General features: G+C 42.8%; 2 protein-coding genes across 2 annotated transcripts; both read right to left on the reverse strand.

Moving 5' to 3' along the window:
- Positions 1–1096: 1096 nt before the first annotated feature.
- Positions 1097–12105, reverse strand: RTCB (RNA 2',3'-cyclic phosphate and 5'-OH ligase). The gene is made up of 12 exons (XM_063154392.1): positions 11954–12105; positions 11777–11855; positions 10719–10786; positions 9465–9564; positions 8238–8394; positions 7484–7640; positions 6130–6289; positions 5637–5812; positions 4954–5142; positions 4366–4476; positions 3162–3281; positions 1097–2134 (listed from the first exon to the last, which is right to left on the reverse strand). The coding sequence occupies exons 1-12, from the start codon at positions 12044–12046 to the stop codon at positions 2027–2029; spliced, it is 1518 nt and encodes a 505-aa protein (XP_063010462.1). The 5' UTR covers positions 12047–12105; the 3' UTR covers positions 1097–2026.
- A 1290-nt stretch (positions 12106–13395) lies between these two features.
- On the reverse strand, positions 13396–27614 carry BPIFC (BPI fold containing family C). Its single transcript, XM_063155896.1, has 15 exons — positions 27509–27614; positions 27018–27129; positions 26765–26893; positions 25834–25989; positions 25014–25077; positions 24090–24150; positions 23031–23122; positions 21006–21179; positions 20263–20316; positions 18784–18954; positions 18179–18246; positions 16865–16907; positions 15976–16039; positions 15128–15204; positions 13396–13507 (listed from the first exon to the last, which is right to left on the reverse strand). The coding sequence occupies exons 1-15, from the start codon at positions 27612–27614 to the stop codon at positions 13442–13444; spliced, it is 1437 nt and encodes a 478-aa protein (XP_063011966.1). The 3' UTR covers positions 13396–13441.
- Positions 27615–27638: the final 24 nt, after the last annotated feature.

The following is a 27638-nucleotide window of genomic DNA, read 5'->3' on the forward strand; positions in this document are numbered from 1 at the left end:
AACCAGCACTTGACTTCATACAGCAAAATATATAACCAAAACTAACACCAGCTTTGTAAGAGGAAACCAGAACCGACAGCTCTTCCTGCAGTCTTGACTGCTAATGCATAAACACTGATGATCAGAGGTCATCAGTGGCATAAGGCATACATCCCATGCATATGACAGCACCTCCATGCTACTTATGATTTCTGCTTGTAAAAAACTTAAATTTGTCACTTAATGGTAACAGTAAGTAGAAGTTGGAAGAACTGTATTTGTGAAATGCTTATTTTTAAATTTGAATTTTTTTAAATGTTAAGTTTTTCCCCTTACATTCCACATCAAAGAAGCTGAAGTATTTATAGACAGAAACTTCTGCAAGGAACATAGACTTTTGCAGAAGATTTGAGACCAATTTTTCTTTCAATCACTGGAGGCTAATTCACATTTCTAGGTGAAATGATTTTTGTTTTAAATTCAGCAAGTATGTCTCAGACCTCTGAAATGTCAATCTGAAGTGTTCCACTAAAGAAAGGAGGGGAAAACAAGAAACTGTAAGTTCAAACCCGTAAGAACTCATAGCAGTGTGTATAAGTACATGTGCTGCTTCTGAACCTGCACAAACACAGTATTTGAACCTAAAAAACCCCGTAAGAACAAAGGGATTACAACAGTGAAATGCCATTATGCCTTCTAAGATCCTGCACTTAAAGGGATGTTTCATCAAAAGGCACTGCAGTCCATCAATCACCATCTGCTCCCCTTACACGAGTCCTTGGCAGGCTCCCCTCTTGCTTTGGGGTGTTGTTTCCCTGCAGCCGCCCTCTTGTGCCGGCATCCAGCCTTGCAGGCAGCCGCCATCCCTGGCCGGGAAATGGGCTTGGCAGGACAGGCAACAGCCAACACACTCCTGTCAAAACCGAGCTGGGAAAACAGCACTGCACTGCCCTGCCCTTCCTTGTATCCTGCAAAAATCCTGCCACCTGCACATTCTCTGCAAGATCCATCATCTGAAGTCACAAAAGGCAGCGCATTTCAAGCTCGTATGTGGCTAAAATGTCTGTTGGCTGCTTTCAAGTACACAGAATAAACATGACACAGACACACTGCCACATCCATCTTCCCATTTTATTGTAATCCCCCAAAATGATCCAGTGAGGATGGTCAACTTCCCCTCCAGCCTTGGTTAATGAATGTAAAAGAAACACTCTAAGTCCCACTGCATTGGGCCTGACCCCAAAATTGGGCTCCATTGAATCAGAGCTGTGGGACACAGTGAGCAGCATTACCCAACCCAACTTTCACATGCTCAGAGCTTCTTAAAATGTTGGATTAGCACATCCCTAAGTTAAGTCACAACTTTTACTAGGCAAACAAAACCTCTCAAGGCGACATACTCAGTTCTACTCAGATTTTCCAAAAACCTGTGGAATGCCTACTTGTCCTGAGCCAAATTCACCAGGTGCTGTGTTATATGGGAGAGGCTGGGGTAAGACAGGTCTCCAGCTTAGCTAGCCCCTCTCAACCTGAGCAGGAGACTAGTCCCAACTCCAGATTTCTTACCCAATTACCAGAACACATGCAGCAGTACAGACTATGCATCTCCCTGCCCACAAGTGCAACACCTTGTCTATCAGAGTACTTCCACATGTAGAAAGAGCTCCAGGCACTCAGGTGGGGTGACAGCGGCTCTGGTTCATACACCACCTTCAATGATGGAGGTGGTCTTGCAGCACAGCACTTAGTGACAACTCAGGCAAGTCTGAAGTCCTGCCTGAGCAGGGAAATGGAGGAAGGACTGCATATAAAAACCAAGACTTACGCATTTCTTTGCCCCGTCCTCACAGGAAAACAATGCCATATAACAAGGAGGAGGGGCATTAATTATGGCTAGGAGTGGTAAAAATAGGTGTATCCTCAGCTGTTGTGTTTCCAGAACAGGAATGTGATATTTGAGCATCCTACAGAGCCCAAAAAGTATGGGAAGATGATAACTCTAGTCAGTTTTGTGTAAGGCCTGGAGACATGGGTGCCTTGTTGGCTCCTAGCCTTTTATAACAGCAATAGGTCTCAGTTTAATGGCTTTCTTGCTGATGCCAGCTTCATGGCAGGTGTTAACCACATCAGTCACGTTCTTGTAAGACTCTGGTGCCTGGAGGGGGGGAAAAAAAAGAAAAGAAAACTATAAACAACTGATAGTCACAGGAAATCAGGCGTAGAAATCCACTCTTCACAAAAATAACCATGTCAATGAAGAGTGTAGAAGCAGGTGAACATATTGAGAATCTGTCCACCTGATGTATCTAAGAAATCTGTAAGACACTTAGCTTTCCAAATAAGCTGTCATCATATTTCAGATAAAATATTAGCTATTTTAATCCAGTTTTTCAGATAATGAGTGCCCCAGCATGTTAGAACTGCAAGCCTCATTATCTAGTAGGGAGTGACTCCAACTTGTTCTTTACAGGTCGCCTTTAAGTTTTATCTTCACTGCTCCTTAGTGACAGCAGTCAAGGTTTAACTCTAGAGTTTCCCCCTCTGGCCCCTATTCTGACAAGGAAGCTGCTCTTGAATACAGACTTTAATGTTATCAGTATGTTCATATAACACCAACACCCAGAAAAGCATAGTGCCAAATGATTAACACTTTTATGAGTGAGGTTGTGAACAGAAAAGGCATGCTCACATTAATGCAGAGGAACACCCAAGTCATAATACTCAAAGTTCTCTGACCATTCAGAGTTCTCATCTTGAGCAAATATAGGAGTTCATCTTAAAAGAGGATCTTTCAAGATGCTACTAATCTACATGAAAGCTGCCGAGTAAGGTAAATTTAAGGCAGGGAGAATACCATTCAAGAAGAAAATCCATAAAACATAACTAGTTTTGTAGATGCTCACACAAAGACAGCAACTATCCCTATCACCAGGCAGAAGAGGAAAAAACATACCCCCAAAACCTGTCAATCAGGCATCTCGCCTTTCAGCATGCTTTTAGGATAGAGAACATTTCACATCATTTTCCAAAAAAATTGACAGCTCTATCAGAAATCACACAAGCTGCATATTTACAGTACTGGCAATTGCTTAGCACTGCAAAAAATCAGGGCAGGGAAGGTCATTCAGCCAGGGAGCAAGACCCCCCCTTTTCCTTCTAAGATAATGAAGTACTAAACTCACTTCTTCCATGACCAGTTTGGGAGAAGCAACACGGATGGCGATGCCCATGTCAGCCAGCTTGTCCAGTACGTCCTGGAAGTCCAAGTTACGTCGAGATTTGGCTCGAGACAGTGCACGACCCTAGGCCAACAGTTGTGTTAATTCTACTTTTTGTAGCAGTTTGGAAAAACAAAACTCTTTCTTATCAAAAAAACCCATTACTGCTTTATAAGCAAACACAGAATGACTGAGAGCACAGACCACAGTAAATACGAAGACAGGAAATTAATTTGGCCTTCAGGTTGATAGTGGAACCCTGGAAAAAGTTAAAGATAGAATCTAAAATGTTAGGCTTTGTGCTTTCCCAGATCAACTGCACCTGCGTAAGCAGTATGATAAATTATGTAATTGTTAGATGTGATGATTGTTTAGTAATTAAATGTAATTATTATATAACCATAAGAAGAATAGTGAGAAACTATGTTGGAAATTCAGAGAGGGGCTAAATTTATGTATACAATAGAAGTTTAATAATTAACATGAAGGTTATGTAACGATAGAGTATAAAACATGATCATTTCGGATGTATGGTTGGAGTCAGATTTGGGTTGAATATACCCCGATTCCGAGAGCTCTTAATAAAAAGCACCGCATATAGTCCCCGTGATTGTGTGTTTCTGAATGCTAACAAGGTCACAGGCTCCTGCAAAATCACACCTCTGGTATGATGAGTAGGAAACTTTTATTTGTATAACACACTTGTCTGCAAGTATCATTTTTTACCCAAACCAAACAGTATTCAGGACTTGGAATTTACTGGAAGATGCTTCTCTTCCTCAATCATTGTCTCACACTATGAATAACAGGGGAGAAAACAACTTCTAACTACTGAGGAGTTTTATATATAGACAGCCTCAGCCCAGTTAACCCCCTAGTTAGCTCAGAGGTATCAGAATTTCATAAAATAAGCTTATTCTCCACATCTTCATCCTAACATCTGCCTTATAAAGAGCAGTATCCCCTAGGTTTTCTGCAGAAGGAGTCACAACTACTCGGTAAGGGACCAAGACTTCTACCTTGCAGTTCTCCTGGGCAAGGACTACTGGCAAGGCTAATGTCTGCTTGTATGACCAACAGGAATGACACATTGGCTGACCCTTCAACAACTTTGTTCTCTGGGTCAAGTCTCATCCCAATGCCTCCCTGAAATAACTTCTTGACTTACAGCTCCATGGCAAGTAGTTCCAAAGGTCTCAGTCATGCCTTGCTCTGTGCCAGTGAGGACATAGCTGCAGGTGCCCATTGTGCCACCGATCAAAACAGGCTGTCCAGTCAGCTGTGGATGCAAAGCATTCATTCGTAAGAAAAAGCTGAAAAATCTCATTCTTAATAAAAATCTGAGATGAACTGTGTCTCCAGAAAAGGAAGTCAGATTAACATTCCTTGAGAGCATCCCTGGCTGTCTCAGGTGCCTGGAATCAAAGCATTCTAGAAAACTAACTGCTCTGAAAGATGCAGACCAGTAGATCAAAAGCCTTGTGTCCAACAGACAGACAAGGCAAACCACTGAATCCTGAAGTCCATAAAGGACTTTCTTTCCTTTCATGTTCTTCCAACCATTTTGTGTCTGGAGCAGAAAGAGAAGCTCAGTGCCCCAAAGATCTAACACACACAGAAGCTGAACACTGCCACTAGGGTTCCAGTGCTGTTACCTTAAAAAATTAACTCACAGCATTTAGGTATCTGTTAGGAACCCTAAAATTGTCTGATTAATCCAGAATTCTCTATTTCCTTCTCCCAAAACTAAACTTACTTGATAATCAACAGCAATAAGAGGATGGTGAGGGGGGAAGGCCCTGGTTGATCCCTTTCTGTGCACCAGCAGAGTCCGCTCCTTTCCATCCACTACATGCTGTTCCACTTTGGCAATGTTGTGAGACACATCATAGATAACATGCATGTCAAGGTCATCTGGGGTTGTGTTGAACACTTTGGCAAAAGCCTAAAAAGAGAACAAGTCAGGACGTGAGACACAAGATCATCATAATTCAGCCACAGTGGAACTGAATACAACAGTGCTGAGAACGACAGAATTGGACTGCATAGATTGTTTCTCTGCCACTGCCAGCTTCCTGTTGTAATTCAGTCAGATATCAATTAGGCAAATTTGTGCAGATATCAATTAGGCAAATTTGGCTTTAGCAACATAATTCCCCAATTTTAGCAACAAAACCCCCAGTTTTCTTATATCCTCTGTTTCCAGCTCAAGGTGTTTTCAAAAATACTGCTTAAGCAGCTTCTGCCAAGTACAACCTGGTGATGTTGAGAGGTTTTAGACAGATTGTCAGGACTACATCTTTGTGCAAGTCTCTCTGGAAAAAAACAGTTTAAGAAACACACAAATGAAATAAAGTTAAATAATGCAACTACTCTCTGTTCTCTATGTTTGGGATGAAACAGGAAAAATATCTGCATCACAGACAACTGTGTTCCTACCTGTCGTGTTAGGAAAGTCATGGAAGAGCGGTTAACCCAGGCATAGTTGCCAGCAGCTGCCATTCCCTTCAGGTAATCCTGTCCCTCTGCAGAGGCAATCCTGGCACACGCCAGCTGCCGATCGTTCACTATGATTTTGTCCCGTTTCATAGCTTTTTCCATAGCCACCAGTGCATCTGGAAAATAAACACAGTAAGTCTAAGTGACTTCTTATTTTGCTGCAATCTTTGAGATTAACAGGGTGTCTGTAATTTATATCCTAAAACTGAACTCATCTGTCAATGGTCAAGCCCAAGGCCATTTCTCAAATGCAAAAGCAAATCTGTGGCAGAACGTTATCAACTGTTTGCAAACAGATAACACCAGACCAGGCAATTCAGGATCCTCTCAGCAATTCACTGAAATGCTCTTTGGTGCTGGAGTTTGCTGTCAGTGACAAGACCACGCTGGGGAGTTTGCCTCACTCCAGGTAGCTACACTAGTGAGATCATACCTGTGGCAACCTGGTGGCCCAGCCCTCTGCTTCCACTGTGGATCATCACGCACACCTGCCCTTTGTGGTCAATGCCCATTTTCTTGGCAGCATATTCGTTGTAAATCTCATCCACCACCTGGATCTCGGCGTAATGATTTCCAGCTCCCAGGGTCCCCAGCTGCCAATCACAACACACTGATCAGACAGGGAGCCTTTGGCGGCACAGGGGAGAGCTACAGCAACAGGCAATAGGGCAAATTGCTACAGCAAAGTTTTGGGTTTAGAAAAGGTTTTTTGGGAGAAAAATATTCCCATATAATCTGCAAGGAAGTAGAACTCAGTAGCATCACCACTTTCCTTTTTGCTCAAATTTGTAACTACCTGTGGTGTTGGAACAAGACTGTGATTAAACACGAGGAGCAGGATCTACATACAGACTGTGCTGCCACTTTTTTCCAACTTACTTTGGCCTGGATGGAAGAGTGTAGCGTATTGAAACTTCAGTTCGTACAGACAAAGCAGACAGGCTTATACTCAGTTATAACTCCACAAAGAAATTACAACATCTTGTTAATCACGTACTTAAAACTTTTCAGTAGATTAAAACAAGATATTCCATTTCCAAGCCAAATTTTTTCAACTATGTAACAGATGACTGCTTATTTGCAAGGCAAATGTGAAAATTGGGGACATAACATTATTTTGAGGTTAAAATGCTGTAATTTTGCACCACCCCAATTAATAAAGAAAAATATCAATTAGACCAAGAATGTACAAGAAAGCTTTACAAATATGTCATTAGTATGGCCATCTCAAATTGTTCCACACAGAGTAGTGTGAAATTAAATATATAGAAATATATATATTTCTATATATTATATATATAGAAATATATACTAATAATAATATAAATATATAGAAATATATAGAAATTAAATCACACTATATATAGAAATTAAATCCAACTCTTAAACTGTGATTCAGTTATGAGCTAGTTCCATTTATTATTGTATCTTTACTTGCCCTGCTATTACTTGCTGAGCAAACATGGACAAAAGTTGAACACTAACTCGCCTATCTCTTAAAAACAAAATGCATCTGGATGTGGAAATGGCACCCAATATAACTTCCAGTACCAGATGTTAACAGATGAAAACCTGATGGCCCCAGAGACCTTGGATTAGCCCAGTATTATTCTTCTCTGTTGCAGCTTTGTCAAGCATTATTCAGAACTGACCTCACCATCTCACCTTTCCCCCTGCCCAGAAACACTAGACAGTTTCAAGAAAAGACACAGAATTAGAGAACTACTTTCTAACATTTATATTTGAACCCTGGGAGCATGCACAGCCCCACTGAAAGATAACATTACCTGAGGCAGGCCCCTTTTCTTTGCCCTTGAAGAGACTTTGTTGGGGTCGGCCTGTAGCATTCTTCCATATTCCTCACAGTGCTCCTTGTCCTCTGCCCAGGCATAGCCCTCTCGGAGGGACCAGTCCACACCCATCTCCAGTGCCTCTTCCAAATCCCTGCAATTTCCAAACACCTACACATAAGATGACTATCCTTGGATATCCTCAAAACTCCACTGGATATGGCCTTGAGCAACTTGATGCCTTTTTTTGACAGACCTAACTTTAGATTTAGATCCTTCCTGCAAGGAGTTGAGTGAGATGACCTCAAAAGATCCCATCCAACCTAAATTACTCTATTATGCTATGGTCAGCCCCCAGCTCTCCTAACAATAAGTCCAGCTTCTTAATACTTCATGAAAGCTCTACAAATATATTAACTTTTGGTACATCATCACTTTTTCCTCTTTGCTGGGTGGAAATATCCTATTTTCTATCTATAATCCTCTCTTTCAAAAAAGGCCTTTATGTTCATGGAAGTTTTCAGAAGAAATGAGAACCCAGCAAGAACCTTTAAGGGGTTTAAATGGGGAAGGAAAGAGCTGACTGTGCATTGATGATGATATCAGTCCTGGTAAGGCACACATGCAGAAAGAACAGAAAGCACTCTAGAATGACTTTTCCTTTCTTAAGTCTCTCACTGATGAATCTTGCGTCAAAACAAACAACAGAGATGCCCCCTCTAGTGATGTGCGCACAAAGTCATTCTCTTACTTGGCATTCATGGGGATGACACCTTTGGAGCCAACACCAACAGGAATGTGGTCAAACATAGCCTGGGCGAGCTGTTCTTTCACAGGCTGCACATCGCTTTCGTCCAAATTTGTCCGCAGCAAGCGGACACCACAGTTGATGTCAAAGCCGACACCACCTGCAAGAGCAGAAAAAGCCATGTCAGGGAGCACGTTCTGAAGGCTGCAATCTCACTCCTTTTCCTGTGACACAGTACTGGGGGAAAATAAGCAGAACTGTACTAAGTTTCATTTTAACAGATTTACATGAAGCCTCGGATTTCAAGACATAGCTGTATGATTGCCTACAGAGCTCTCCATTTACAAAGTTACTCCAGCAAGCTGACAAAGAGAAGTGGACACAATTATAAAACACACTGCCCATAGAAAGAAGAGAGAATGTTCCTGTTCCACTGCCTAAGGTCAGAAGAAAAGTGACAGATCTTAGAATAGCTTCCTGATGTAAAATGCTCTTAAAGCAATACCTAAAAGTAAGTTCTTTTTTGAATCTTCACTGGAATAAATAATAAATAGTTATAAGAAGTAATAAATACTTATAAGGAATACTATACTTCAGTTCTTGATGTTTTGCTTAAGTATTTATAATAATAAATTCTATAAGGCAACGCCAAATGTGAAAGATAATCATGCCAGTTTTGTTATGAAGGTTCTGCTATTACTAATGTTAGAGGGGAGATACCAAACTAAGAGACTTTGGGTCTCAGTCAATCAGGAACACTTGAACTGATTAAAGCAAAACTAAAACACGAGTATCATGTTTCATGACAACAACACAAGCTTCAGACTGTCAGTAACCAAAGATCTGGGTGTTTACTAAAAAGACAGACATACTGTAAAGTCATGTTTTAAGTGGAGAAATATCCTCAAAAGATGTTTTCAAACTACTCAAAGAAACTAGTCAGTTCTTTATCAATCTGGTGAAACAAGGTCAAAGACTTCAGAACTGAAGGACATCACAAGTCCGAGCTGAACACAAGGGCAATTCTCCCTGTACTGTTTAGCTGTTCTCAGTGTAATGACCTGCTCCATAAAGAATAAACACTCTAAGTGCAAGAATTAAGCACCCCTTAACTACCTGTAATTCTCATATTTTTTGCTTTGTTTCTGAATGTAAAGTCCTGCCATTTTGAAAAGTACTTTTATGCCATCCCAGATATTTCTCAGAGCAGGTCAAGCCAGTCATCCTTACCTGGTGAAACCACTGCTTCAGGATCACTCATATCAAAGGCAGCCATGTTGCCAATAGCAAATCCATAGCCAGAATGGACATCTGGAAGGCCTATTGATCTCTGAAAGGCAATTTTAAAGCTTTATGAAACTCAATTCTTGCAGAGTAGCCTTGGTTGTACTATGCCTTGTGGCAGTGGTTGTCATATTTGCAAACAAATATACCAAAAAGAGAATGGATGTTCAGATGTAGGTGGAGTGAACACATCAACTCAGGTAAGGGTCTAATCTCCTGCACTTACAGAACAGTCAAAAAAAGCAGGGAGCAGATCTCTGAAGCAAACACCCTGTGACACCCAGAAAGTTACCAGAAATTTGAACTTTTCAGTATCTATTAAAGTGCTACCACACACTGAAGTGAAGAGTACTTTTGAATGGAATTCTGTGCTTCTTCTGCCTCTCCTTGACATCACCGAGAAATCCTTGGTTTGGAGAGAAAAAGTTAAGATCTGATGTAGATGATTGTAGCATCTCTTCTACAAACTACCAGCCAAAATTCCCATTTTAGAAGGTTGTTACTATTCTACCTTACTCCATTTTGGCCTGACCCCTAAGGCATTTAATAGCATGATGGTCTGCCTTTTACTGCATCCATAAATTTAAAACTTCTGCCAAAAGAGACAATTTAAAAAAATGTGTTATTTGTTACTTATTAATATATGCAACATTGAATGTGAAAAGGATAATTTCCACATTGTACTCTGCACTTCTTGAAAAGAGTCACAGGTAAGCATTTTCCTCCTGCATCATTATGTGATGCTTTGCTTCCAAAAAGGCACAGGATGAGGGAAGTCAGTGTTGAGTGCGTGTGAAGGGTCACTACTCACATGAGGACAGTAACAATAGTACAGATAATGGTACCACCTCCTGCTCTCTCCACACTTCTCCATATATTCCAGAGCAGAGGCAATTCAAAACCAACAAGCAGTTAGTATGAACAGCAGGAAAAGGTGGCTCAAGAAGCTGAAATAGCATGAAAATCTCTATGTCAAAAGACAAGCAATGAAGTAAGTGGCTGCTTCTCTCTCTGATAACTCAGTTTTGCAGCCTGCCCTTGCAAGCACTCCTTCCTCAGACTCGGGTTCCTAACACACAAACTGCCTTGAGAACAACTTTGATCCATAGCTCTTCTCATGAGAGAGTTTCCATATGGAATGCAATAATCTCAGGCTAATGGGAACAGAAAAAGAGCAGATTTTTCAAAGCAGGTACTCACGTGAACAATGCCAGGCAATGCAGCCACATTCCCAATCTGTTTCATAGCAGGCAGAAAGCCACCCGCACCTGAAAAAGATTTTTTAAAAAAAGTAATCTGATAATTTACCATGATAATCACAATGAAACACTTTCTAAAGAGGCTGTTTAAAACACTGACAAAAAAGAAGTCAGCCACCAGCAAGACTTCTACCCTGGTATAAAGAGCCTGGCATTGTACACAATCTGCAGTTTCATTAAATTATTTCACTGAAGACCAACTTCTACTGTTTGTACCCATAGTGCGGGGTCTGTGCTAACAACAGCAGCGTGCTGCCCCAGCCCAGCTGGCGGCTGGGATCCAGCCCTTCGCTCCAGCCCCACAGCGAGCAGCCCCAGGCAGCATCCCCCGGTGAACTCTGAGAGCGGCATTCAGGGGACACTCCGAGCAGCGGCAGCGCTGGCACAGCCCGCCACAGCGGCATTCAGGGGACACTCCGAGCAGCGGCAGCGCTGGCACAGCCCGCCACAGCGGCATTCAGGGGACACTCCGAGCAGCGGCAGCGCTGGCACAGCCCGCCACAGCGGCATTCAGGGGACACTCCGAGCAGCGGCAGCGCTGGCACAGCCCGCCACAGCGGCATTCAGGGGACACTCCGAGCAGCGGCAGCGCTGGCATAGCCCGCCACAGCGGCCGCGGCCCGCGCACGGCGGGAGAGCGCGCTCCCGTCCGCCGCCTCTCCGCGCCCGGCCGGGCCTGCCCGCTGCACTCTGCAGCTCGCAGAGCGACGTGCGGGGACACAGGACTAGAGGACAGCTTTAAGTTGTGCCGGGAGAGACTGAGCTTGGACATTAGGAGGAATGTTTTCGCGGAAAGAGTGATTACACGTAGGGAGGTAGCGGAGTCACCGTCCCTGGAAGTGTTCAAGGAAAGGACGGACGGAGCACTCAGTGCCACGGTCTAGTTGGCATGGTGCTGCTCGGTCACAGGTTGCACTCGATGATCTTAGAGATCTTTTCCAAACCGACTAATTCTATGTTACCCCCGGGGTCAGGGGGTCGGCTCCCCGCCGGACCCACCTCCGCCGCGGCAGGCATTGCGCAGCTCCTCGAACATCAGCTTCTCCAGCGGGTCGTTCACGTAGAAAACGCCTTCCACCTGCGGGGAGAGCCGTCAGCCGTCCGGGCCGCCACGAGCCCGACTCCGCGCCCCTTCCCCGACCCCCACCCCGGGCACCCAGGCCCCGTCCCACGCACACGCATGTTCGGCACGAAGCCCTTCTTGATCCGCCAGCAGTTCTTGTCGATCTTGTCCAGGTACTGCAGCTCATCGTTGTAGCTGCGGCTCATGGCGGCGGCGCTCCCGGTCGGCGGATCCCGATTGCAGCGCCGGCCGGCGGCAGGAACTGACGCGGGCCCGCGGCAGCAGCGGACAGGAGCCGCCGAGGCTCAAACCTCCTCCCTCAGCCCTGCCTCCTGCCGCCGCCGTCCGTCCGTCCGTCCGCCCCTCGCCCGTGCCGCCCCCAGCGAAGCCCATGCTGGGCCCGTCTCCCTCGATGCTGGGGCAGCCCGCGGCAGGCACCGGGTACCCGGGGCCCGGGTGTGAGAGGGAGCGCAGGGGGCTGGGCTGTACCTGGCTGCCTCCTCCCTCACACCACTTGTGTGGAAAGTTTGTGTGGGGCTAGTTTGTGCGGAGAAACCCCAAGTATTTTTTTGGAGTGCCTGTGCGTGCTGAGCCCCGGGCAGAGTACCTTTGGGGTGTGTAGGTACCTCCCTGCAGCAGGTGGTATGAGCTCGCTCAGCTCCGGACAGCGAAAGCTGCCTGCGCCCCATGGCTGATTGCTTCTCAGCGTAGGGAGGCCAGAGCCGGCTTCCCGTCCAGGTTTGGCACAAGCCCCTACGCATTGCAGGGCCGGCATGGCCCTCTGCAGAACTCTGTTCACATTTGCACACCAATAAAGTACTGGGAAAAGGAGGAGAAAGAAAGAGGGTAAGATACCATACACAAACGAAGTAAGAAAAGTATCTAATCTTCAATTCAGAGAAAGATGTCAGAGAATTAGATTTAGAGGACTTACCCAGAAACATTGAAGGAGTTAAATGTATCTAACCTGGCTAAACAGCACTTAAGAGGGCACATGACAGGCACACGGATTTGAAGAGTCACCCGGAAAGATGGAGAGTAGTACTGCCACTGGCTCAGGTCCTGTTCTGCGTATTAAGATTTATGTTAACACACTGCAAAGATTTTACTTCCCATTGTAACTGGGACGGTTCTCAGTCTGACAGTTCCACAGTTCTGGAGAGGGCTCACTCCCTACTTCATGCATGGTGTGCAGAAGGGAAGTGCTTAAGGTTGTTAGAGTAGAAACATATTAGCAGCTGTATCTGCCCTAGCAGCATTTTGACAGTGTACTTTCCCTAATTTTAAGAGATTGCAGCATCCTTCTGGAAGTGTACGGACAAAAGTGTATTTCAAAAGAGTCATTAATCTTAAAAACATTTTTGCATCAGTTAAACTACAGAATAAATAAATGTCAAGCATGCATTACATGTTTTCCCTTGGGTCTGCTTGTTACCACCATTACACCAACTAACCATTCCATGAGCTTTTTTTGATTCCCAGCACCCCCTCTTGCCCCCAGCCAGGATGGGGGTTGTCAGAGCTCAAGTTAAACATTTCACCAGAACTGGACAGTGTTTAGTCTTCAGAGTCACATTTTTGACTTGATTTGAAGTTCATGCTTAACATGTGGTCTCTCTTCTCCTGTAGTGTTTGTAGTGGGCATCAGTTGAAATCAACACATATCCCTGCAGGGAGGAGAACAGTCATGGACATACTGTGAATTAAAATGAACACGTTATTTTGGGGTTTCTTAATTTCAAATTGATCTTGGTGTTTAAGGTCCAAAAATCTACTGAGAAGAGCTGAACCTTGGAAGTAACAAGTTTTATTCAACTCTGTCCTTTGAACTTTGCAAAAGGACTCTATCTTTCCCTGGGTGCTATCCCTTTGCACCATGTTAGCGACAGAAGGGAATCTAAAGATCATACAGCCTACTCAGGAAGGTTCATCTGAGCCTTGAGGCAATTCGGCAAGGATCACAAGGGATTACCTAATTTGTGCCACTTAAGAATTAGCCATTTAATCTAAACTTGTCCTTAAAGCTTCCCCCAGTGTCAGCACATACAGAGCAATGAGCCTGCAGAGAGCAGCTCATCACAGTCACAGAATCACAGAATGGGTGGGGCTGGAAATGACCTTAAAGACCATCCAGTTCCAAGCCCCTGCCATGGGCAGGGACACCTTCCACTAGATCAGGTAGCTCAAAGCACCATCCAGCCTGTCTATGAAAAGTAAGAATTGTTTTTCTTCCTGTTGACCATAGCCATCAGACTGGGACTGGAAACTCTAGAACTAGAGCCTAAACTCTAGCCTTTAAATGGGAATCTCATTCACTTTGGTAGGGCATAGCAATTCTGTGTTGTCTCTCATTCCCTTGTTACTGATGAGGAGATTGGTGAGAGAACATGAGGGGGGAATGGGCACCGCAGAATCACTAAAATCCTTCATTCACAATTAGTCTATAGGACTGTTGGCAGTGAGTGCCACTGAAATCAGTGTCTGAGCAATTATTTTTTGTAGGGAACCAGGTATGTGGGAGGCAAAGAACAATTAAAATCAACCTTTGCATTTCCTTTCCTGAGCTGTGTTTTGTGCTTAACCTCTAACAAAGATTTAGAAGTCTCTGCAAAGAAAAACTTCAAAAAAACTGAAAATAACTTTGAGAAGTTGTTAAGCAAGCGGAGAAATGCAGAAGGCTTACTCATTTTCTGGGCATTAATTTGTCAGCAATGCCCTTGTACTGACTGGTTACCTAGCAACATTCTGTATGCTCAAACTAAGGGCTAGTTTTGGAGAAGGATAACCAGAAGGCAAAAAATATTTTCTGAGAGCTCACTAGCTACTTTTGGCTACTAGCCTCAGTCATTATCACCAATTATTAACAAAATCCGGGCATCCTAGATGCACAAGATTGAATTCTCCTCCCTCTCATATTCCAAGTATTCAACAAAACTGTGAGATAGCAATAACTCTAATTTGATGTGGTTGGCCAAACTTGAACAATATGTCAAGCCTGTTTTTACACTCAATTCCAACTTAGAAGGCTGAAGAAGTTGTACAGTTGATCACTTCATAGTTTTATAATCAGTTCTAACTTTTCCTCTCAAAGAAAGATACATTTGTTTCTAATAAAATTTTCCCATTACTAGGGACCTCATTTTAAACCCATTTTTATTAGTTAAGTAGCTCCAACACAGCAAATTTCTGGCACTGAAGAAAGTAAATAAATGCCTAGGGGGAAAAAAAAGTAAAAAGAGAGATAACCTTTTATAAAGGAAAATCTTTCATAAGTATCAAAATCTCACCTGTACAATTGTAATGTGAGGTCTTGTCAAGGTAACATTGGCCAGATTGGGAAGAGGGAATCCTTTTGACAGTTTAGCTTAAAAAAAGAGACAAATGATGATTTAGGTATGCATTAGAAAGATAATAAACTCTTGCCCTTCAACAACACTGTTCATCCAGAGACTTGTAGGTAATTTATAACAATTAGCCTCTTAGTCTTCACAAGCAAGCCTGGGAGGCTGCTAAGATGCTCATTTAGCAATGGGAAAAAAAGAATTACGAGTGCTTCTCTCTTGGCAGAGTGTTGCAGCCAAACCAAGGATTTCATGTTCAACACATTACATACTAAGTGCTTTGTCCCTAATGATCCCTGAGGGATTATTAATACAGCTCTACCATCATTAGGACCTGCTCCCATTTGTATCCATTAGCTAAAGAAGGTGATGTTCATCCCAGTATAGAGGGCTGACACAAAGCTGTATCTCCCTCCAGGGCCTTAAATAAGATTTATGAGAGGCAAAAGCTCTGTTCTGGTCTAATAAAAAGGAATACATTTCACATATAGTGGCCTCAGGCAGGTGTGCAGATGAGAGAGATTTTGCTTTTCTCCCTGATGCATCAGGACCACCTAGCCTGAGATGAAGGCAGATGAATTTTTGATTTCCTAGTAATTTTTGCCCTTTTTACAGAACAGTGAGAGAGAGCACTTACACCCCTACAGTCTTTGCCTTCCACTGCTTACTGGCAAATGGTCATTATCTACTCCAAGTTAATGGGAGCTGACAACTTAATCAGAAAGTCAGTAGAAGTTCCTAGAATAACCCATTCTGATGGAAGCTTTTTAGTTGATGCTGAAATACAGCTTTACCATTAGCTGATGGAATTACTGCAGTCTGGAAAATGTAAGATAGGATGTTCTCCAGAAGCAAGACCTGCCACAGACAAGAAAACCGAGTTAGCCATCATTTTCTGATAGTGGAAGAGCTGTTGTGCCCTAATCCTGAGTAGAGTTAGTAGGCTTTTAATCAACTTCCAGTTCTCTTTTGGCCTCAAGAGTCATAAGCTCAAGTGAACTTCAGATCTTAAGGTTTTGGAATGATGCAAAGGAAGTGAGATGCAAAATGCAAATGTATTTCATTATGCTTGGCCAACATTTTAATTTAAAACAGTCTATTTGCTTTATTTATCTCACAGATAATTTATCACCAATAGCAAAGCAGGACTAGAACAGTTTTAATCCTTTCTCCTCCGCTACTTGGAACTGATTGATTATACTGAGAATGAAATGACTCTGTAGGGGCAGGGTTTTCCCCTGCAAGGCTACAACTGCACTGTTTCAGGCACCTGAGGGAAATATCTTGACTCCCTCTCCTTGCCAGAATTCTGAGCACCTTGATGAGCATCCACGGAGTGCCTGTGCCTCAGCCATCCCTGTGACCATCGGATGGCGCTCTGCTCTGCTGCTACAGCTCAGCTCTGCTCTGTCTCACCCTGATGATTCGAGAGATCTCTTCTACTGCAGCCGGGGCAACTACGGAATGTCTCATTTGCACAGCACTAGCTTGCCCCAAAGAGTTCACTTTTAACTCTTTGGGGCAAGAATAAAGAGGTGGCTGCCAGAAGACAGGAAGAGAGCCACTTGGGAATGAAGCCAAATGATTTAGAAATACTGATAAAATTTAGCTGCTTACTCTTTAGCCTTGATATCACTGATATTCTTAGTTTGCATTTCCTATATGCTTCAACTACCCGCTTACCTCAAAAGAGCCAACACTGGAGTGGGCTAGGGAGAACTGGATCCTGAGAGAAAGAAGTGAAACAAGATAAGTCACTAAGAAAGGATAAACACAGTTATTCTAATCATGTGCAGTCATGCTGTAGAGCTCCAGGTCTTAGGAAGCATCTGTACAGAGATTTTTTTTTTAAGCACTTTCACCCATTGCATATTGCTAGATACAGAAAGATGTGGTTTTCCTGGGGCATTGCTGAGCATCCATGCAAGAGTGTGCTAGAAGGGCTGCAGCCAGCAGTTTGAGTGTGCTTCTCCCTCTGTACTGTTCTGGAAATCCTACTGACAGTTGATTTTACCAAGGACTTGTAGGGTGTCAGGTATTTTCCAAAGATTTTGGTACATCTGCATAATGCTTTCATGTGAGTCTTACCAGGAGGGAAGGATCTGTTTATTGTGTGGTGCTGCTGCTACTGATGGCTTTCTTGCTACTGCCTCTGTATCCAAAATGAAATACTTATTCCCTAAGTTACTCTTGTATCCAACAAAAGATTTCTGAGTTTCCTCAGCACCAGTACCTGAGTTCTCAAGGCCAGCTTCCAGCACACTCTTGATTTTCCTCTTAAAAATTACTGCAGAAAATGCTAACAGCACTATCCTCCTTAAATTCCTAACATCCCTCTGCCCTGATGAACTCTGCATGTTCTTAACCCCGTGTCTTTCTTAGGGACTTTTATGAAATTGGAGTCCCAATTCCCAGTTGTGAGGTCTTGGTATACAGAGCTTCTTCTCCATGAAGTGTGACATGTTAGATGTGTAAATGGCCTAGCCTCTGGTTTCCAGCTTTCTGAACCTTCCAAGTTGCAGGACTTCAGTTGGTGAATGTCTGCAACAAGAATATCTGCATAGGGGACCTGCAGGGGCCCAGGTTCTTTACTGTGCCCTGGACTGCTCTGACATTCTTTAGTGGCACAGGTTGTCTAGAAAGCCATGACATCTTGCCAGAAAGTGATGAGGGAAACTCAGATGATTTATGGTCATCAAAACTGCCCGACATGCTTAGTTTATCTAGCTCAGAGGGGAGAGTAAATGTAAAAAGAAGGGAAGTCTAATGAGACACTTCCCTGCAGTAGTCCACTGGTGGGAAGCCCCTTGGGGCCATTGCACTTGTCAGAGAGAAGCTTCCTGCCTCCTCTAAACTGTACAAGTGCTGCCAGATTAAGAGAATCTAATGCAGGTGAATTTGCCAGCAAAACTTATTTACAATTATCTGATCAAACTAATGTTGGGATTGCTAACATTGTTTTCCAAAGGAAATCTTTTTCATCCCAGATTGGATTACCTGTTCAAACACAGCAAGCCCATCAATTTCTGATCAAATATATTCAGGGAAATGCTGGTGTTGGCTGCCTGCAGAATAAAGAAACCATGGATTACCAGACATTAAAAACCCCAGGACCCTTTCTGTGAATTAGTCACAAACACATAAATACCATCTTTTCAGTGATGCATGGAAGCTGTTTTAGGTAAATGCAGCTTTCTCATTGCAAGGCTGCACACAGCAAATGTCTGTTCATTTGAATGGCATTGACAAGAGCTGAAATGGGGGTAATGAGATGTCATTAATCAAAGCCATGAACAAGATGCCAAGAGGCATGACTCACACTTGCAGAACTGTCATTGCAGAGAACAAAACCTTGCTTAATCAGAGCCACTATATGTTGGGAATTTTGTCCATCTGTAGGAAAATGTTCTTTGCCACAGAAATGTCCTGTAGGTTAGTTGAGGTCATGCCTATACCTGTGACTAAGGGGAATGTGCATGTTTAAGTACTAGAAATTTGGCATTTTCTTTGTTTCTTGTACAGAGTTTTAAAAGAAGGAAGGAACAAACATATTTAAATATGTTTAAATATGAGTTAAATGTCACCTTGTTTGTTGTACTTACTATGTTCAGTGTGAACAGAGACTGGGTGGTTGAGTCTGGCAGAATGGCCAACACCTCCACAGAGCCCTGAATTTCTGCTGTGAAGGAATCCTGCTGTAAGCTGATGGTGGGGATTTCAGTAGACATTAGCTTCAACATCACTGGGTAGGGTGTAATTGAATATTTAGCTACCTGTAAGATTCAAAGACAAAAAAAAACAAAAAAAAAAACCAAACATTTTTTCTCATAGAATGGATCAGAATACTGCATTTTCTCACTTTTGAAGCAATATTTTTTAAGTATTTCCTTATGATGAGGTTAAGGACAGCTGTTAACATAAGATTCTTTCAGGTAAGCAGGAAATAAAGGTTTTCTGTGGTACTAAATTAACAGTATTGGCCACTCAGAAATGCAGTGAAAAGTTCCTTCCACTTGAGGAATACAAATTTTTCCATATTATTTCAAGAGAAATTGAATACTAGCTTGTGGACAGAGGAGATAAATGGACCCTGAATGTGGTATTTAGTCACACAATAAAAGAGCTCAGGAGTCATTCACTTTGAAATTCACCCATCTCAGGAGATGGGTTCCTCCTCAGGACTGTCCTCAGAGGAGCCTCACTCTGTTCATTGCCTAAAGAGTGAAGAGGCTCACAAAGTTCAATATTTGAAACAGAGGGGATGGAGTATTTGCATCAATGCTCATGGCATTTTATGGAGAACATCATACATGCCTACCCTTGGAGAATTCTTATATTTCTGAGGCAGGAACTTAATAACATCTGGGAAGCAAACAAGAATGTGAAGTACTTTGAACTATTAGTTTGATTTCACCCATCCTCTGCATTCATAGCCTAGGGGTTCCTCTCCTCATTTTGGTTTCTCATCCTGTCTCAGAAGGCTGGTGGAAACCATGCATGCTCATATTCTCTGTCCTGTTATACTCATCTCCTTCACCTAAAATAAATGGAAATCCTGTGCATCTGCCTTGTCTGTTCCATAGGATGTAATGTTTCCTGTCCATCTGTTAGCTCATTTTCCTGCACATGGTTCCTTCCCAGGTTTTCTGCTCATCAGTCACAGGTCAGCAGCAAAGTAAAGAGAATTAAGCAGGTTTGGGGAGGAGAAAGGTGATTTTTCTGAGCTGAGACCGCTCTTGGATGCCTCTCAAAGCAGGACTCATGACTGGAAGCTTTTTCTTGCATGGAGCTGGTTTTAGGTAGGAACAGCTGTGGCTTGGGCATGGTGCCCAGAGAAAAGATTGATGTGCAAGGTTATGGGCCAAGATTATGTTTGGTAACAGTGCAAGTCATTCAACTCATCGTGGGGTGGGAAGTGACAAGGCCCATCTGCTCTGCTGTTACAAGGCACATGTGTGCCTGATTCTCCCGTGCAGGAACCCTGCTGGCTCCAGAAGCCTTTGGGATACACCAGTAGTGAGGTGTCTTGACACCCACACTGGGTGGCTTCCCTGAGACTTTGTGAAAGTAATGATACTCACCTCAGGGATGATACTGCTAAATATCTCTGTGTTTATATTAAAATAGCTGCAAGTCTGAAGGAGAAAATAAAAGAGAGAAAACAAATGAGTTACCAGATTTGACCTTCATGGTCAGCTTTTCTCTAAATGCATTATTACAGTCATTTCAATTAATCTTTGATTTTGTTCCTGTCAGAAATATTCCTAAGAGACTCGGTATATTTAAAGCAGCTTCCCAATAACACATGCCAAAATAATCCCTCAGAAAGCAAATTCTTAACATCATTATAGTTTGGGCTGCAGTCTATAGGTTTTGGGACATACTGAACCTCCTGCAGTCAGGCTAGCCAAGTCAGGCAGCCTTCAAGCTGCAGATGCTGTGCTTTGACATATGCTTTGCTTACAAGGCCCCTGTAGTATTTTCATTCTAAGAAGATCCTTTAGAAAGCAGCCAATGAGGCTGCAAAATTCTCCAGAGCTGATCTCTTGTCCCTGTTAGAGAAGTCTGTGCCTCAGGTCTACAAACCCCTTATTTTTTGGCAGTATTTGGTTCTTGGCTCAGTGGAACTTGGCATGCCTGGCTGTGGCCTGAGGCATCTATATAGAGTGTAAGTAAAAGGGAATAACAGTACCCTAGTATTTATAATCTTCTGTCCCAGGACTCTACAGACCAACTGAGAGCTTTATGCGGCCACATACTGACATCTGGCAGGTCAAAGCCCTAACTGAGCCACTCTGAGCCCATTCCTCTGTGTCCTGCTCACCTCCTCTGCAATGGTCATGTTGAAGGCCCCTGCGGTGTAGTAAGCAAATGAGGAGCTCTGAAAGAAATACTCAGAGAAGGCAAGGTACAGCATGGAGTCACTTTGGTCTGGGATTGTGAAGGAAGCTGCCATGTAGGGAGAGTCAGTGTGGTTTCCAGCTGGGAAGACTATGCCCTAAAAGTTATTGTCAGAGATAAAGAAAACAGAGTCAAAATATAACTTCACCATGACTGCAGACAATGAATGGTACTTTCCTTGACTTTGCCCTGGCTATTCATTTGGTATATAAATGAGTATGCAGGCTTTGTAGTACACCCTGAAGGCTTGGTGCTTTCAAGCAGGTGGTGAAGGCAAGTTTCAGCATTTGGACATCTTCACAGATCCTCATCCTCATGCCCAAGATCTGTCTTTTGTGATACTGGTCACCAAGGACAGTCTGTCACCTCAGACCACCCTCTATATTAAGGGTCTAAATATTGCATTAAGAACATGACTAGTGGTCCTCCTTTCTTCTTTTCTCATCTCTAGGAATTTAAATCTGAGAACTGCTGCTTAAGAGCTATCTAATGGTCTCAATTACAGAATTGTTCTGTAAAACCAGGTGTCTTTCTTGGTCAAAATCAGCACTGTATTGTGCCCAGAATCAAGTTGATAACTTGTGCAGACAAAAGGCTTATGAGAGAGCAAAGTTGTGTCAGACAAACCTAAAATGCCTATGTTGTCTTCTGCATTAGCCATCATATTGGCCAAACCTTGCAGATCTAATACTTCCAAATGCATACAGATGAAACAAAAAAGTAAATCAGTAAAACTGATTGGAAGTGATGAAGACATTTAAAGTTTAAAGTTTTTATGTCCATTTTATTAGTTCTGTTTCTGTTTAATCTCAAATGTATTTTGTCTGTCTTTATTTTCTCATCTAGCTCTAAAGTTCCTATTGTCTTTTAAGGACTATCAAAATGCTTACAAGGTACTGAATCACAGTAGGTGACCTCTCTGTTCAATCCTCACTTGCTGGAATTACCAGTCTTTGTATATTTCCCCACTTATGTGGAAGAGTAGCTCTTGGAACAGCCATGATTTTACATCTTTAGTTTGACACAATTCCCTGCTTAAAATCCAGCTGCTGCAATACTCAGAGTTTGACAGCAGCTGCACAGCTGGTGTGCTGAGACCAGTGTCTACCACACAAGCAGATACTAACTTTTTGTTCCTTTTTGTTTCCCCCTCTCTTATTTCCCTGTTGTCCTTTTTTTAATACTTAATTTGTAGGATCTTTGTGACAAGACTGCCTTTTCATTTGGCCTTTGTAAAGAACCAAGCGCAAGGCAGCTTAAACTTAATTAAGGATCGCAGATACTATAACAATGACAACTACCCTCAATCAAATCACCTTATACAGAATGACAATGAAGTCATTTTAGAATCAGGAATTAGTCAGATTTTTTCAGTACATAAGGAGATTTTTTCCCTAATTTGAAATAAACTTTCAAGTCTACAGACTCAGCAGCATTCCTTGGGCTCCCATGCTTTTGAAAGGGTCTTCTGCCTTCCCATTCAAGAAGCTAGGGGCTTAATTCTTGCTCTGATAGTCTTGCTCTTTCTTCTCTCTCATCCAACAGCAGACATTCCAAGTTAGTCCCATGTATAGAAATATTATCCTGACTGACTGAACAATGAAGTCCCAGCTATAATCAGCAGTGAGAGAAAGATGAGGTTTAATAACTTTTTTCTTTCCTTTCCCTTTCTCTTTTCTTCTGTCTTGCTTAGTCTTTAACTGCACTCTATTTTTTACAACCAGCTCAACAGCAGTTTAAATAAAAGAATGTGGCTTTTAAAGAATTCATTGCACGACAGGATTGTTACAAATTATTACTGTAACAAATTCAATAATGCTTTGAAATGTCTGTCTTCTCAGATGGTGAGCCTTTGTGTTCAGAACAACAACCATGGCCACCTTAGAAAGTGTCTCATAGAATAATGGAACCCTCAGCAATGTAGGCAAAAAGCACTACAGGCAATTACCTTTAAGTCCAGGTCAATGAATGTTTGGAATACTGCTGGCAAGCCACTTAAGGAGTAGTCTACTTCAGCCAAATCATCGATCTGCATTACAGCTGTAAGAGTAGTATATAAGAAACAGCATATTATAAAAACATAGAAATAATTGTATGTATGCATAATTACAATTACATAATTTTATGTATACTTGAAACTAAGTCAAACTATGTATACTTAAAACTAAGTCTTTTCTGAAAGAGAATGACACAAATTGTTCCAGAGAGTAGGGAAAAACACAACCAGGGACCTCCTAATATGCATTCTTACCTAAGATTTGATGTTTCTACTGAGACTTTATGTAAAGTGCCTTCTCCAGTTTGTCTATTTTTTTCTCATTGTGGAAAGTAAGTTTGGTCTAACCCCAAAAAGGAGATGGCCATATCAGTGCCTCAGGGCATAAGGAGGTGTTGGGATTTCTTGTCGAGCAGTTTTAAGAGCATCCCAAGTAGCTGTAACTTGCAAGTACTTTCCCAGGAGAGTGCCTGATCTGCTTAGGTACCTGTTTTGCACATGGTATCTGAGCAACACTTTGGGTGTCTTAAATGCCTGCAAATGTAACTCAAAGTAGTTCAAGTGAGAAGGCTTTTGCAAAGGAGCTTTTTCATTTTGTCTCTGGCAAGTCTGTTAAATAGGTAAGTAAAACTTAATTTCCAGTCAGACTAGGAGAACAGACTTCAGCTTATAAAGTGCTATGTGTGCAGGAGGACTTGGAGCATGGTAAAGGAAAACTGTCTTAGCAGTACTGTGTGGCCTCTAAGTGGCATTTCTCACAACAGAAGTGCACACTGCCACACCTGCAAGTTGAGAATTGCTACCAAGTCCTTGGCTCTTAGAAACACATATTTCTTGCTCAAGTAGCCCAGCCTTTAGTTAACTGTGGTTCTGTATGCAAGGGAGCAGATGGAGCAGAGGGACTGATACCACTCCTGGAGGCATTGCTAAGCAGCTGCTGTTAAGGAAGGGGCAGAATTTCACTGATCAGAAGAGAGAAAACAGAAGGAAAAGGTATCACTGATGACTCACCATTCGGTGATCGGAGGTCTCCATCTATCAACTGGATCCCAGCTCTGATATTGGGACATGACTACAATAAAAGCACACTCAAGTTATTGCCTGATTACCATGGATGCATAAGCACCTCTTACATGTGTGCTAGCAGATCTTTCTGCTGCATGACACACATTGCAGTATTTGTTTATCAAAACACCTCATCTGGCTTCTCTTTTCCTAACTGGATCCCCAAGCTTTCTGCTTGGTGCAATGCGAGTGTGTTGCATGTCAGAGCTACAAAAAAGAGGGACGTTTCCAGAGGCAGCCTGGTGGGGGTGACAAAACCACAGCCTTAAATAGTGCGAGGACAGATCTCATACTGGTGCCACACGAGAGATCTCAGAATTGTGGAATCATTTAGCTTGGAAAAGACATTTAAGATCAGTGAGTCCAAGTGTAAATCCCTGGACAGAATGACAGCCATCTCAAGCTCTGTTTCCTCTCAGTGGCCCTGGGCAGGCTGTCACCAGAGCTACTCACCCCTTTGCTACAATGAAGTTGAAATGTCATACTATCAGTTGATGTACTATAATTTCTCTATGTATTGCCCATACTGGGCAATATGTTTTGTCTGCCAAGCATAAAAATAACCCAAGCCCCAGGATGCCTGTAGGTACACAGGCAGGGACTTATTCTGCATTGTAATGGAAAAAATAAACTACATTATCCATCCCTATTGCTACTGTGGTTGAACATGGCTGTGTCAGTATCTTGGCTATGAACCTGTCACTTTATCTGGAATCATTTCTGGCTGGCAAAATGATGACTGTGCTGATCAGACCAGAATAGGACTATTACAGGATTATTTTTCTAATTCTTCCTTTGCCAAGTTCACAGCACTGACTTGTGACTGCTATCCTCCTTACACCCCTCCCCTACACAATGTGAAAAGCTTACATTAGTGACCAAGCTCCTGTGAATGGGTTTCTTCAGATACTTGATAAAGAAGTTATACAGGAAGCTAGAGGGAAGGAAGACGGCAATTAGTGGGTCAAGTACTATGGTCACTAAGAGGAAATCAGGTATCTCTGCAGAACATGAATTTAATGGCCTCTTAGTGTGATATTCTATTGCACATGGGACCTTTTTGAAATGTAAAAACTGTCAGAGAGCCACCATTTAGAAGATGATCATTTCAGCACTATGCATGTCAGCCTGGGTTAATTAATATTTATTAAAAATGGATTTCTTCAGAAGACCACCATCTTATATGTACAAAATGGTCTCTGCACTAGGAACTTCCAAAACAAGTAAAAATAAACAAACAAAACCAACCCCCCCAAACAGGTGACAAGAGTGGTATTCAGACAGTGAGAGAAATACAAGAAAATAATGAGATGCTGTTTCATGGGGCTGTATCCAGAGGATTCATAGAGAGTCTGCTTCTGTTCAATTTTGATAGCACTGTGAGTAGGAGGAGTGAAGCATAGTACAACCTCATAACTTCTACCTAGAGTTGAAGATTAGAGCAGAAGTTTGAAAGTGCTGAAGAAGCACAAGGGATTGTTTGATTCCGTCTTTATCTTCTACTGTGTGTAAATACAAGGCCAAATATCAATGCTGGCCATTTTAATGCTGTATTGGGGCCCCAGTTCTCACCTGTGGTGCCTTATGATGCCTAAAAGCAGTTCTGTGTGCCCTAATTTGTAAAGCTGTTGCTGTGCCATTCACTGACAGTTATTTTGTGAGAATGTTTATACAGATCTCTTCCACTTACCCAGTTTTCCCATTCAGCTTGATATCTACATCGCCAGGAGTTGTCTGGCAGCTGGTGAGGGCTATTGATGTAGGGCCTGCATTATCCAGGGGTGTTGAAAGGATTGCAGTAACAAACACTTTTGAAATGTGCACTGTGCCTCTTCCACTGTCTTTGCTGCATCAAGTGAAAAAAATAAAAACTGAAAAAAATCCACCTCTTCACTATGGAATTGCCTGGTGATGTGGACCCATGGCTGGTGCTGGTCACTGCCACTACTCTGCTTTGCCTGCCTGTGCCGGGTGCCTGCCAGTGAGGGCACTGTGACTCCTGCTGTGCCACCCCCTCAGCTCCCAGGGCCCTTCCCCTGCATGCAGCCCTGCTGTCCCTGGCAGAAGGGCAGGTCAGAGACTCCTGCAATTCAGTCAGTTTAGCAATACAGGTAATGTGAGGAAGAGGGATTTCTTTGCTCTGAAACAGCCTGGGACTAGGAAGGTGTGGAGATTGCTTTAAGGATATTTACATTTGCTCATTCATTTTCCACCAGCTTTTGAACTGTATCTCTTGGTGGCATAACAGAGGGTTTCCAATAGTGTGACTGCACTATGAGGGTTTATTATACTAGACTGTGATCCACCACACTACAGTTTTTCTAAATGTGTCATTAGCTGGCAGGCTGGACAATGACAGCATTCAGCTAGAGCAGCAGTCCTGTGCTATTTGCAGCAGTGCTTCTCAGCCATGGTCTCTTTATCAGTGCTGATGTCTGAGGGTGCAGGGGCTGTCTCCCACCAGCAGACCTGTCAGAAGCACCAGTCTGTGCTCCTGGGTTACTCCTGCCGGCTGATAAAGAGCACCTTTACAATGAAGGGGTCACAAGAATAAACTAAAATTTGCATTTTTGTATTATCCATCAAGAAAAATAGTCCAGAACATGCAAAGCTGTACATACAACATCCAGGTCCTTATGTTCCAGTTCATATCAATGGTTAGAGAAGCATTTCCAATCACCAGTTTTATCCCAGACCCTGGTAGGAGGGAGATGGAAGCACTGGGTAATTCTACAGCAGTAACATGTATCCTAGACCATGAAAGAGAAAAGGGAGAGAAAAAATTTTTAAAAATGGATTTAATAAGTCAAAATGAACACAAAACAAGATTCAAATTTCAGTCAAACACAATTTGCCCCCAGAGAGAATACTTACCTTGAGATGTTGTATTTGACATTACCAAGCCCAAATTTCTCATGGCCAGTCAAATCGGGGAAATGCTCCTTCTCCATATTCTGCGTCAAGATTTCCAGCCCAACCTCCCTGGCTACAGGAAAACAATGATCAGTTCAGTTGCCTTTGACGGTGCCTGGGAGTTTGGAGTTATGTGTTTCTGGCTTAGGAAATGTGATGGACACAGAATCAGCAAGAAGGTGGTATCTCACTTGAAACATGGCAGTGCTGTTTAAGGTCTCGCTCCTAGCCATGGCAAGAGCTGAACTAACTGGCTCAGTCTCTGAGGTCAGGTGAACCTTGATATGATGTACAATGCTGTCAAGCAGATTACTGACTTTGCTCTGTTGTGCTCTTAAACTTTCCTTTATAGCCTGCCACGGGGTCATTTACTCCCACTGCCCTCTTTCCTTTGTCATATCAGTATTGAAGGCAATGCTACTAGCAGCTCTTGATGAGAGCATCACACATACCATACTCCAGGCCCTTCTGGGTGATCCTCACTTTGACTCCAGGATTGGCACTCAGTAGCCCACTGAGCAAACTTAAGAGAAGGAGAGGACAGCAAATCTTCAGCATCTTCCTCATGCTTTACAGGACCTG

The sequence above is a fragment of the Melospiza melodia genome, chromosome 4 (assembly GCF_035770615.1).
Source record: "Melospiza melodia melodia isolate bMelMel2 chromosome 4, bMelMel2.pri, whole genome shotgun sequence".
Lineage (NCBI taxonomy): Eukaryota > Metazoa > Chordata > Aves > Passeriformes > Passerellidae > Melospiza > Melospiza melodia.

Coding starts and splice junctions, on each gene's coding strand:
- BPIFC (XM_063155896.1), bottom strand. CDS start 27,614: ATGCTGAAGATTTGCTGTCCTCTCCTTCTCTTAAGTTTGCTCAGTGGG. Junction 24,151..25,013: donor ACAGGAGCTTGGTCACTAAT/GTAAGCTTTTCA, acceptor CTTTTATTGTAG/TCATGTCCCAATATCAGAGC. Junction 13,508..15,127: donor CTCACATTACAATTGTACAG/GTGAGATTTTGA, acceptor TCCTCCCTGCAG/GGATATGTGTTGATTTCAAC.
- RTCB (XM_063154392.1), bottom strand. CDS start 12,046: ATGAGCCGCAGCTACAACGATGAGCTGCAGTACCTGGACAAGATCGAC. Junction 9,565..10,718: donor CATTGCCTGGCATTGTTCAC/GTGAGTACCTGC, acceptor ATTGCCTTTCAG/AGATCAATAGGCCTTCCAGA. Junction 4,477..4,953: donor TTATTGCTGTTGATTATCAA/GTAAGTTTAGTT, acceptor TTGCATCCACAG/CTGACTGGACAGCCTGTTTT.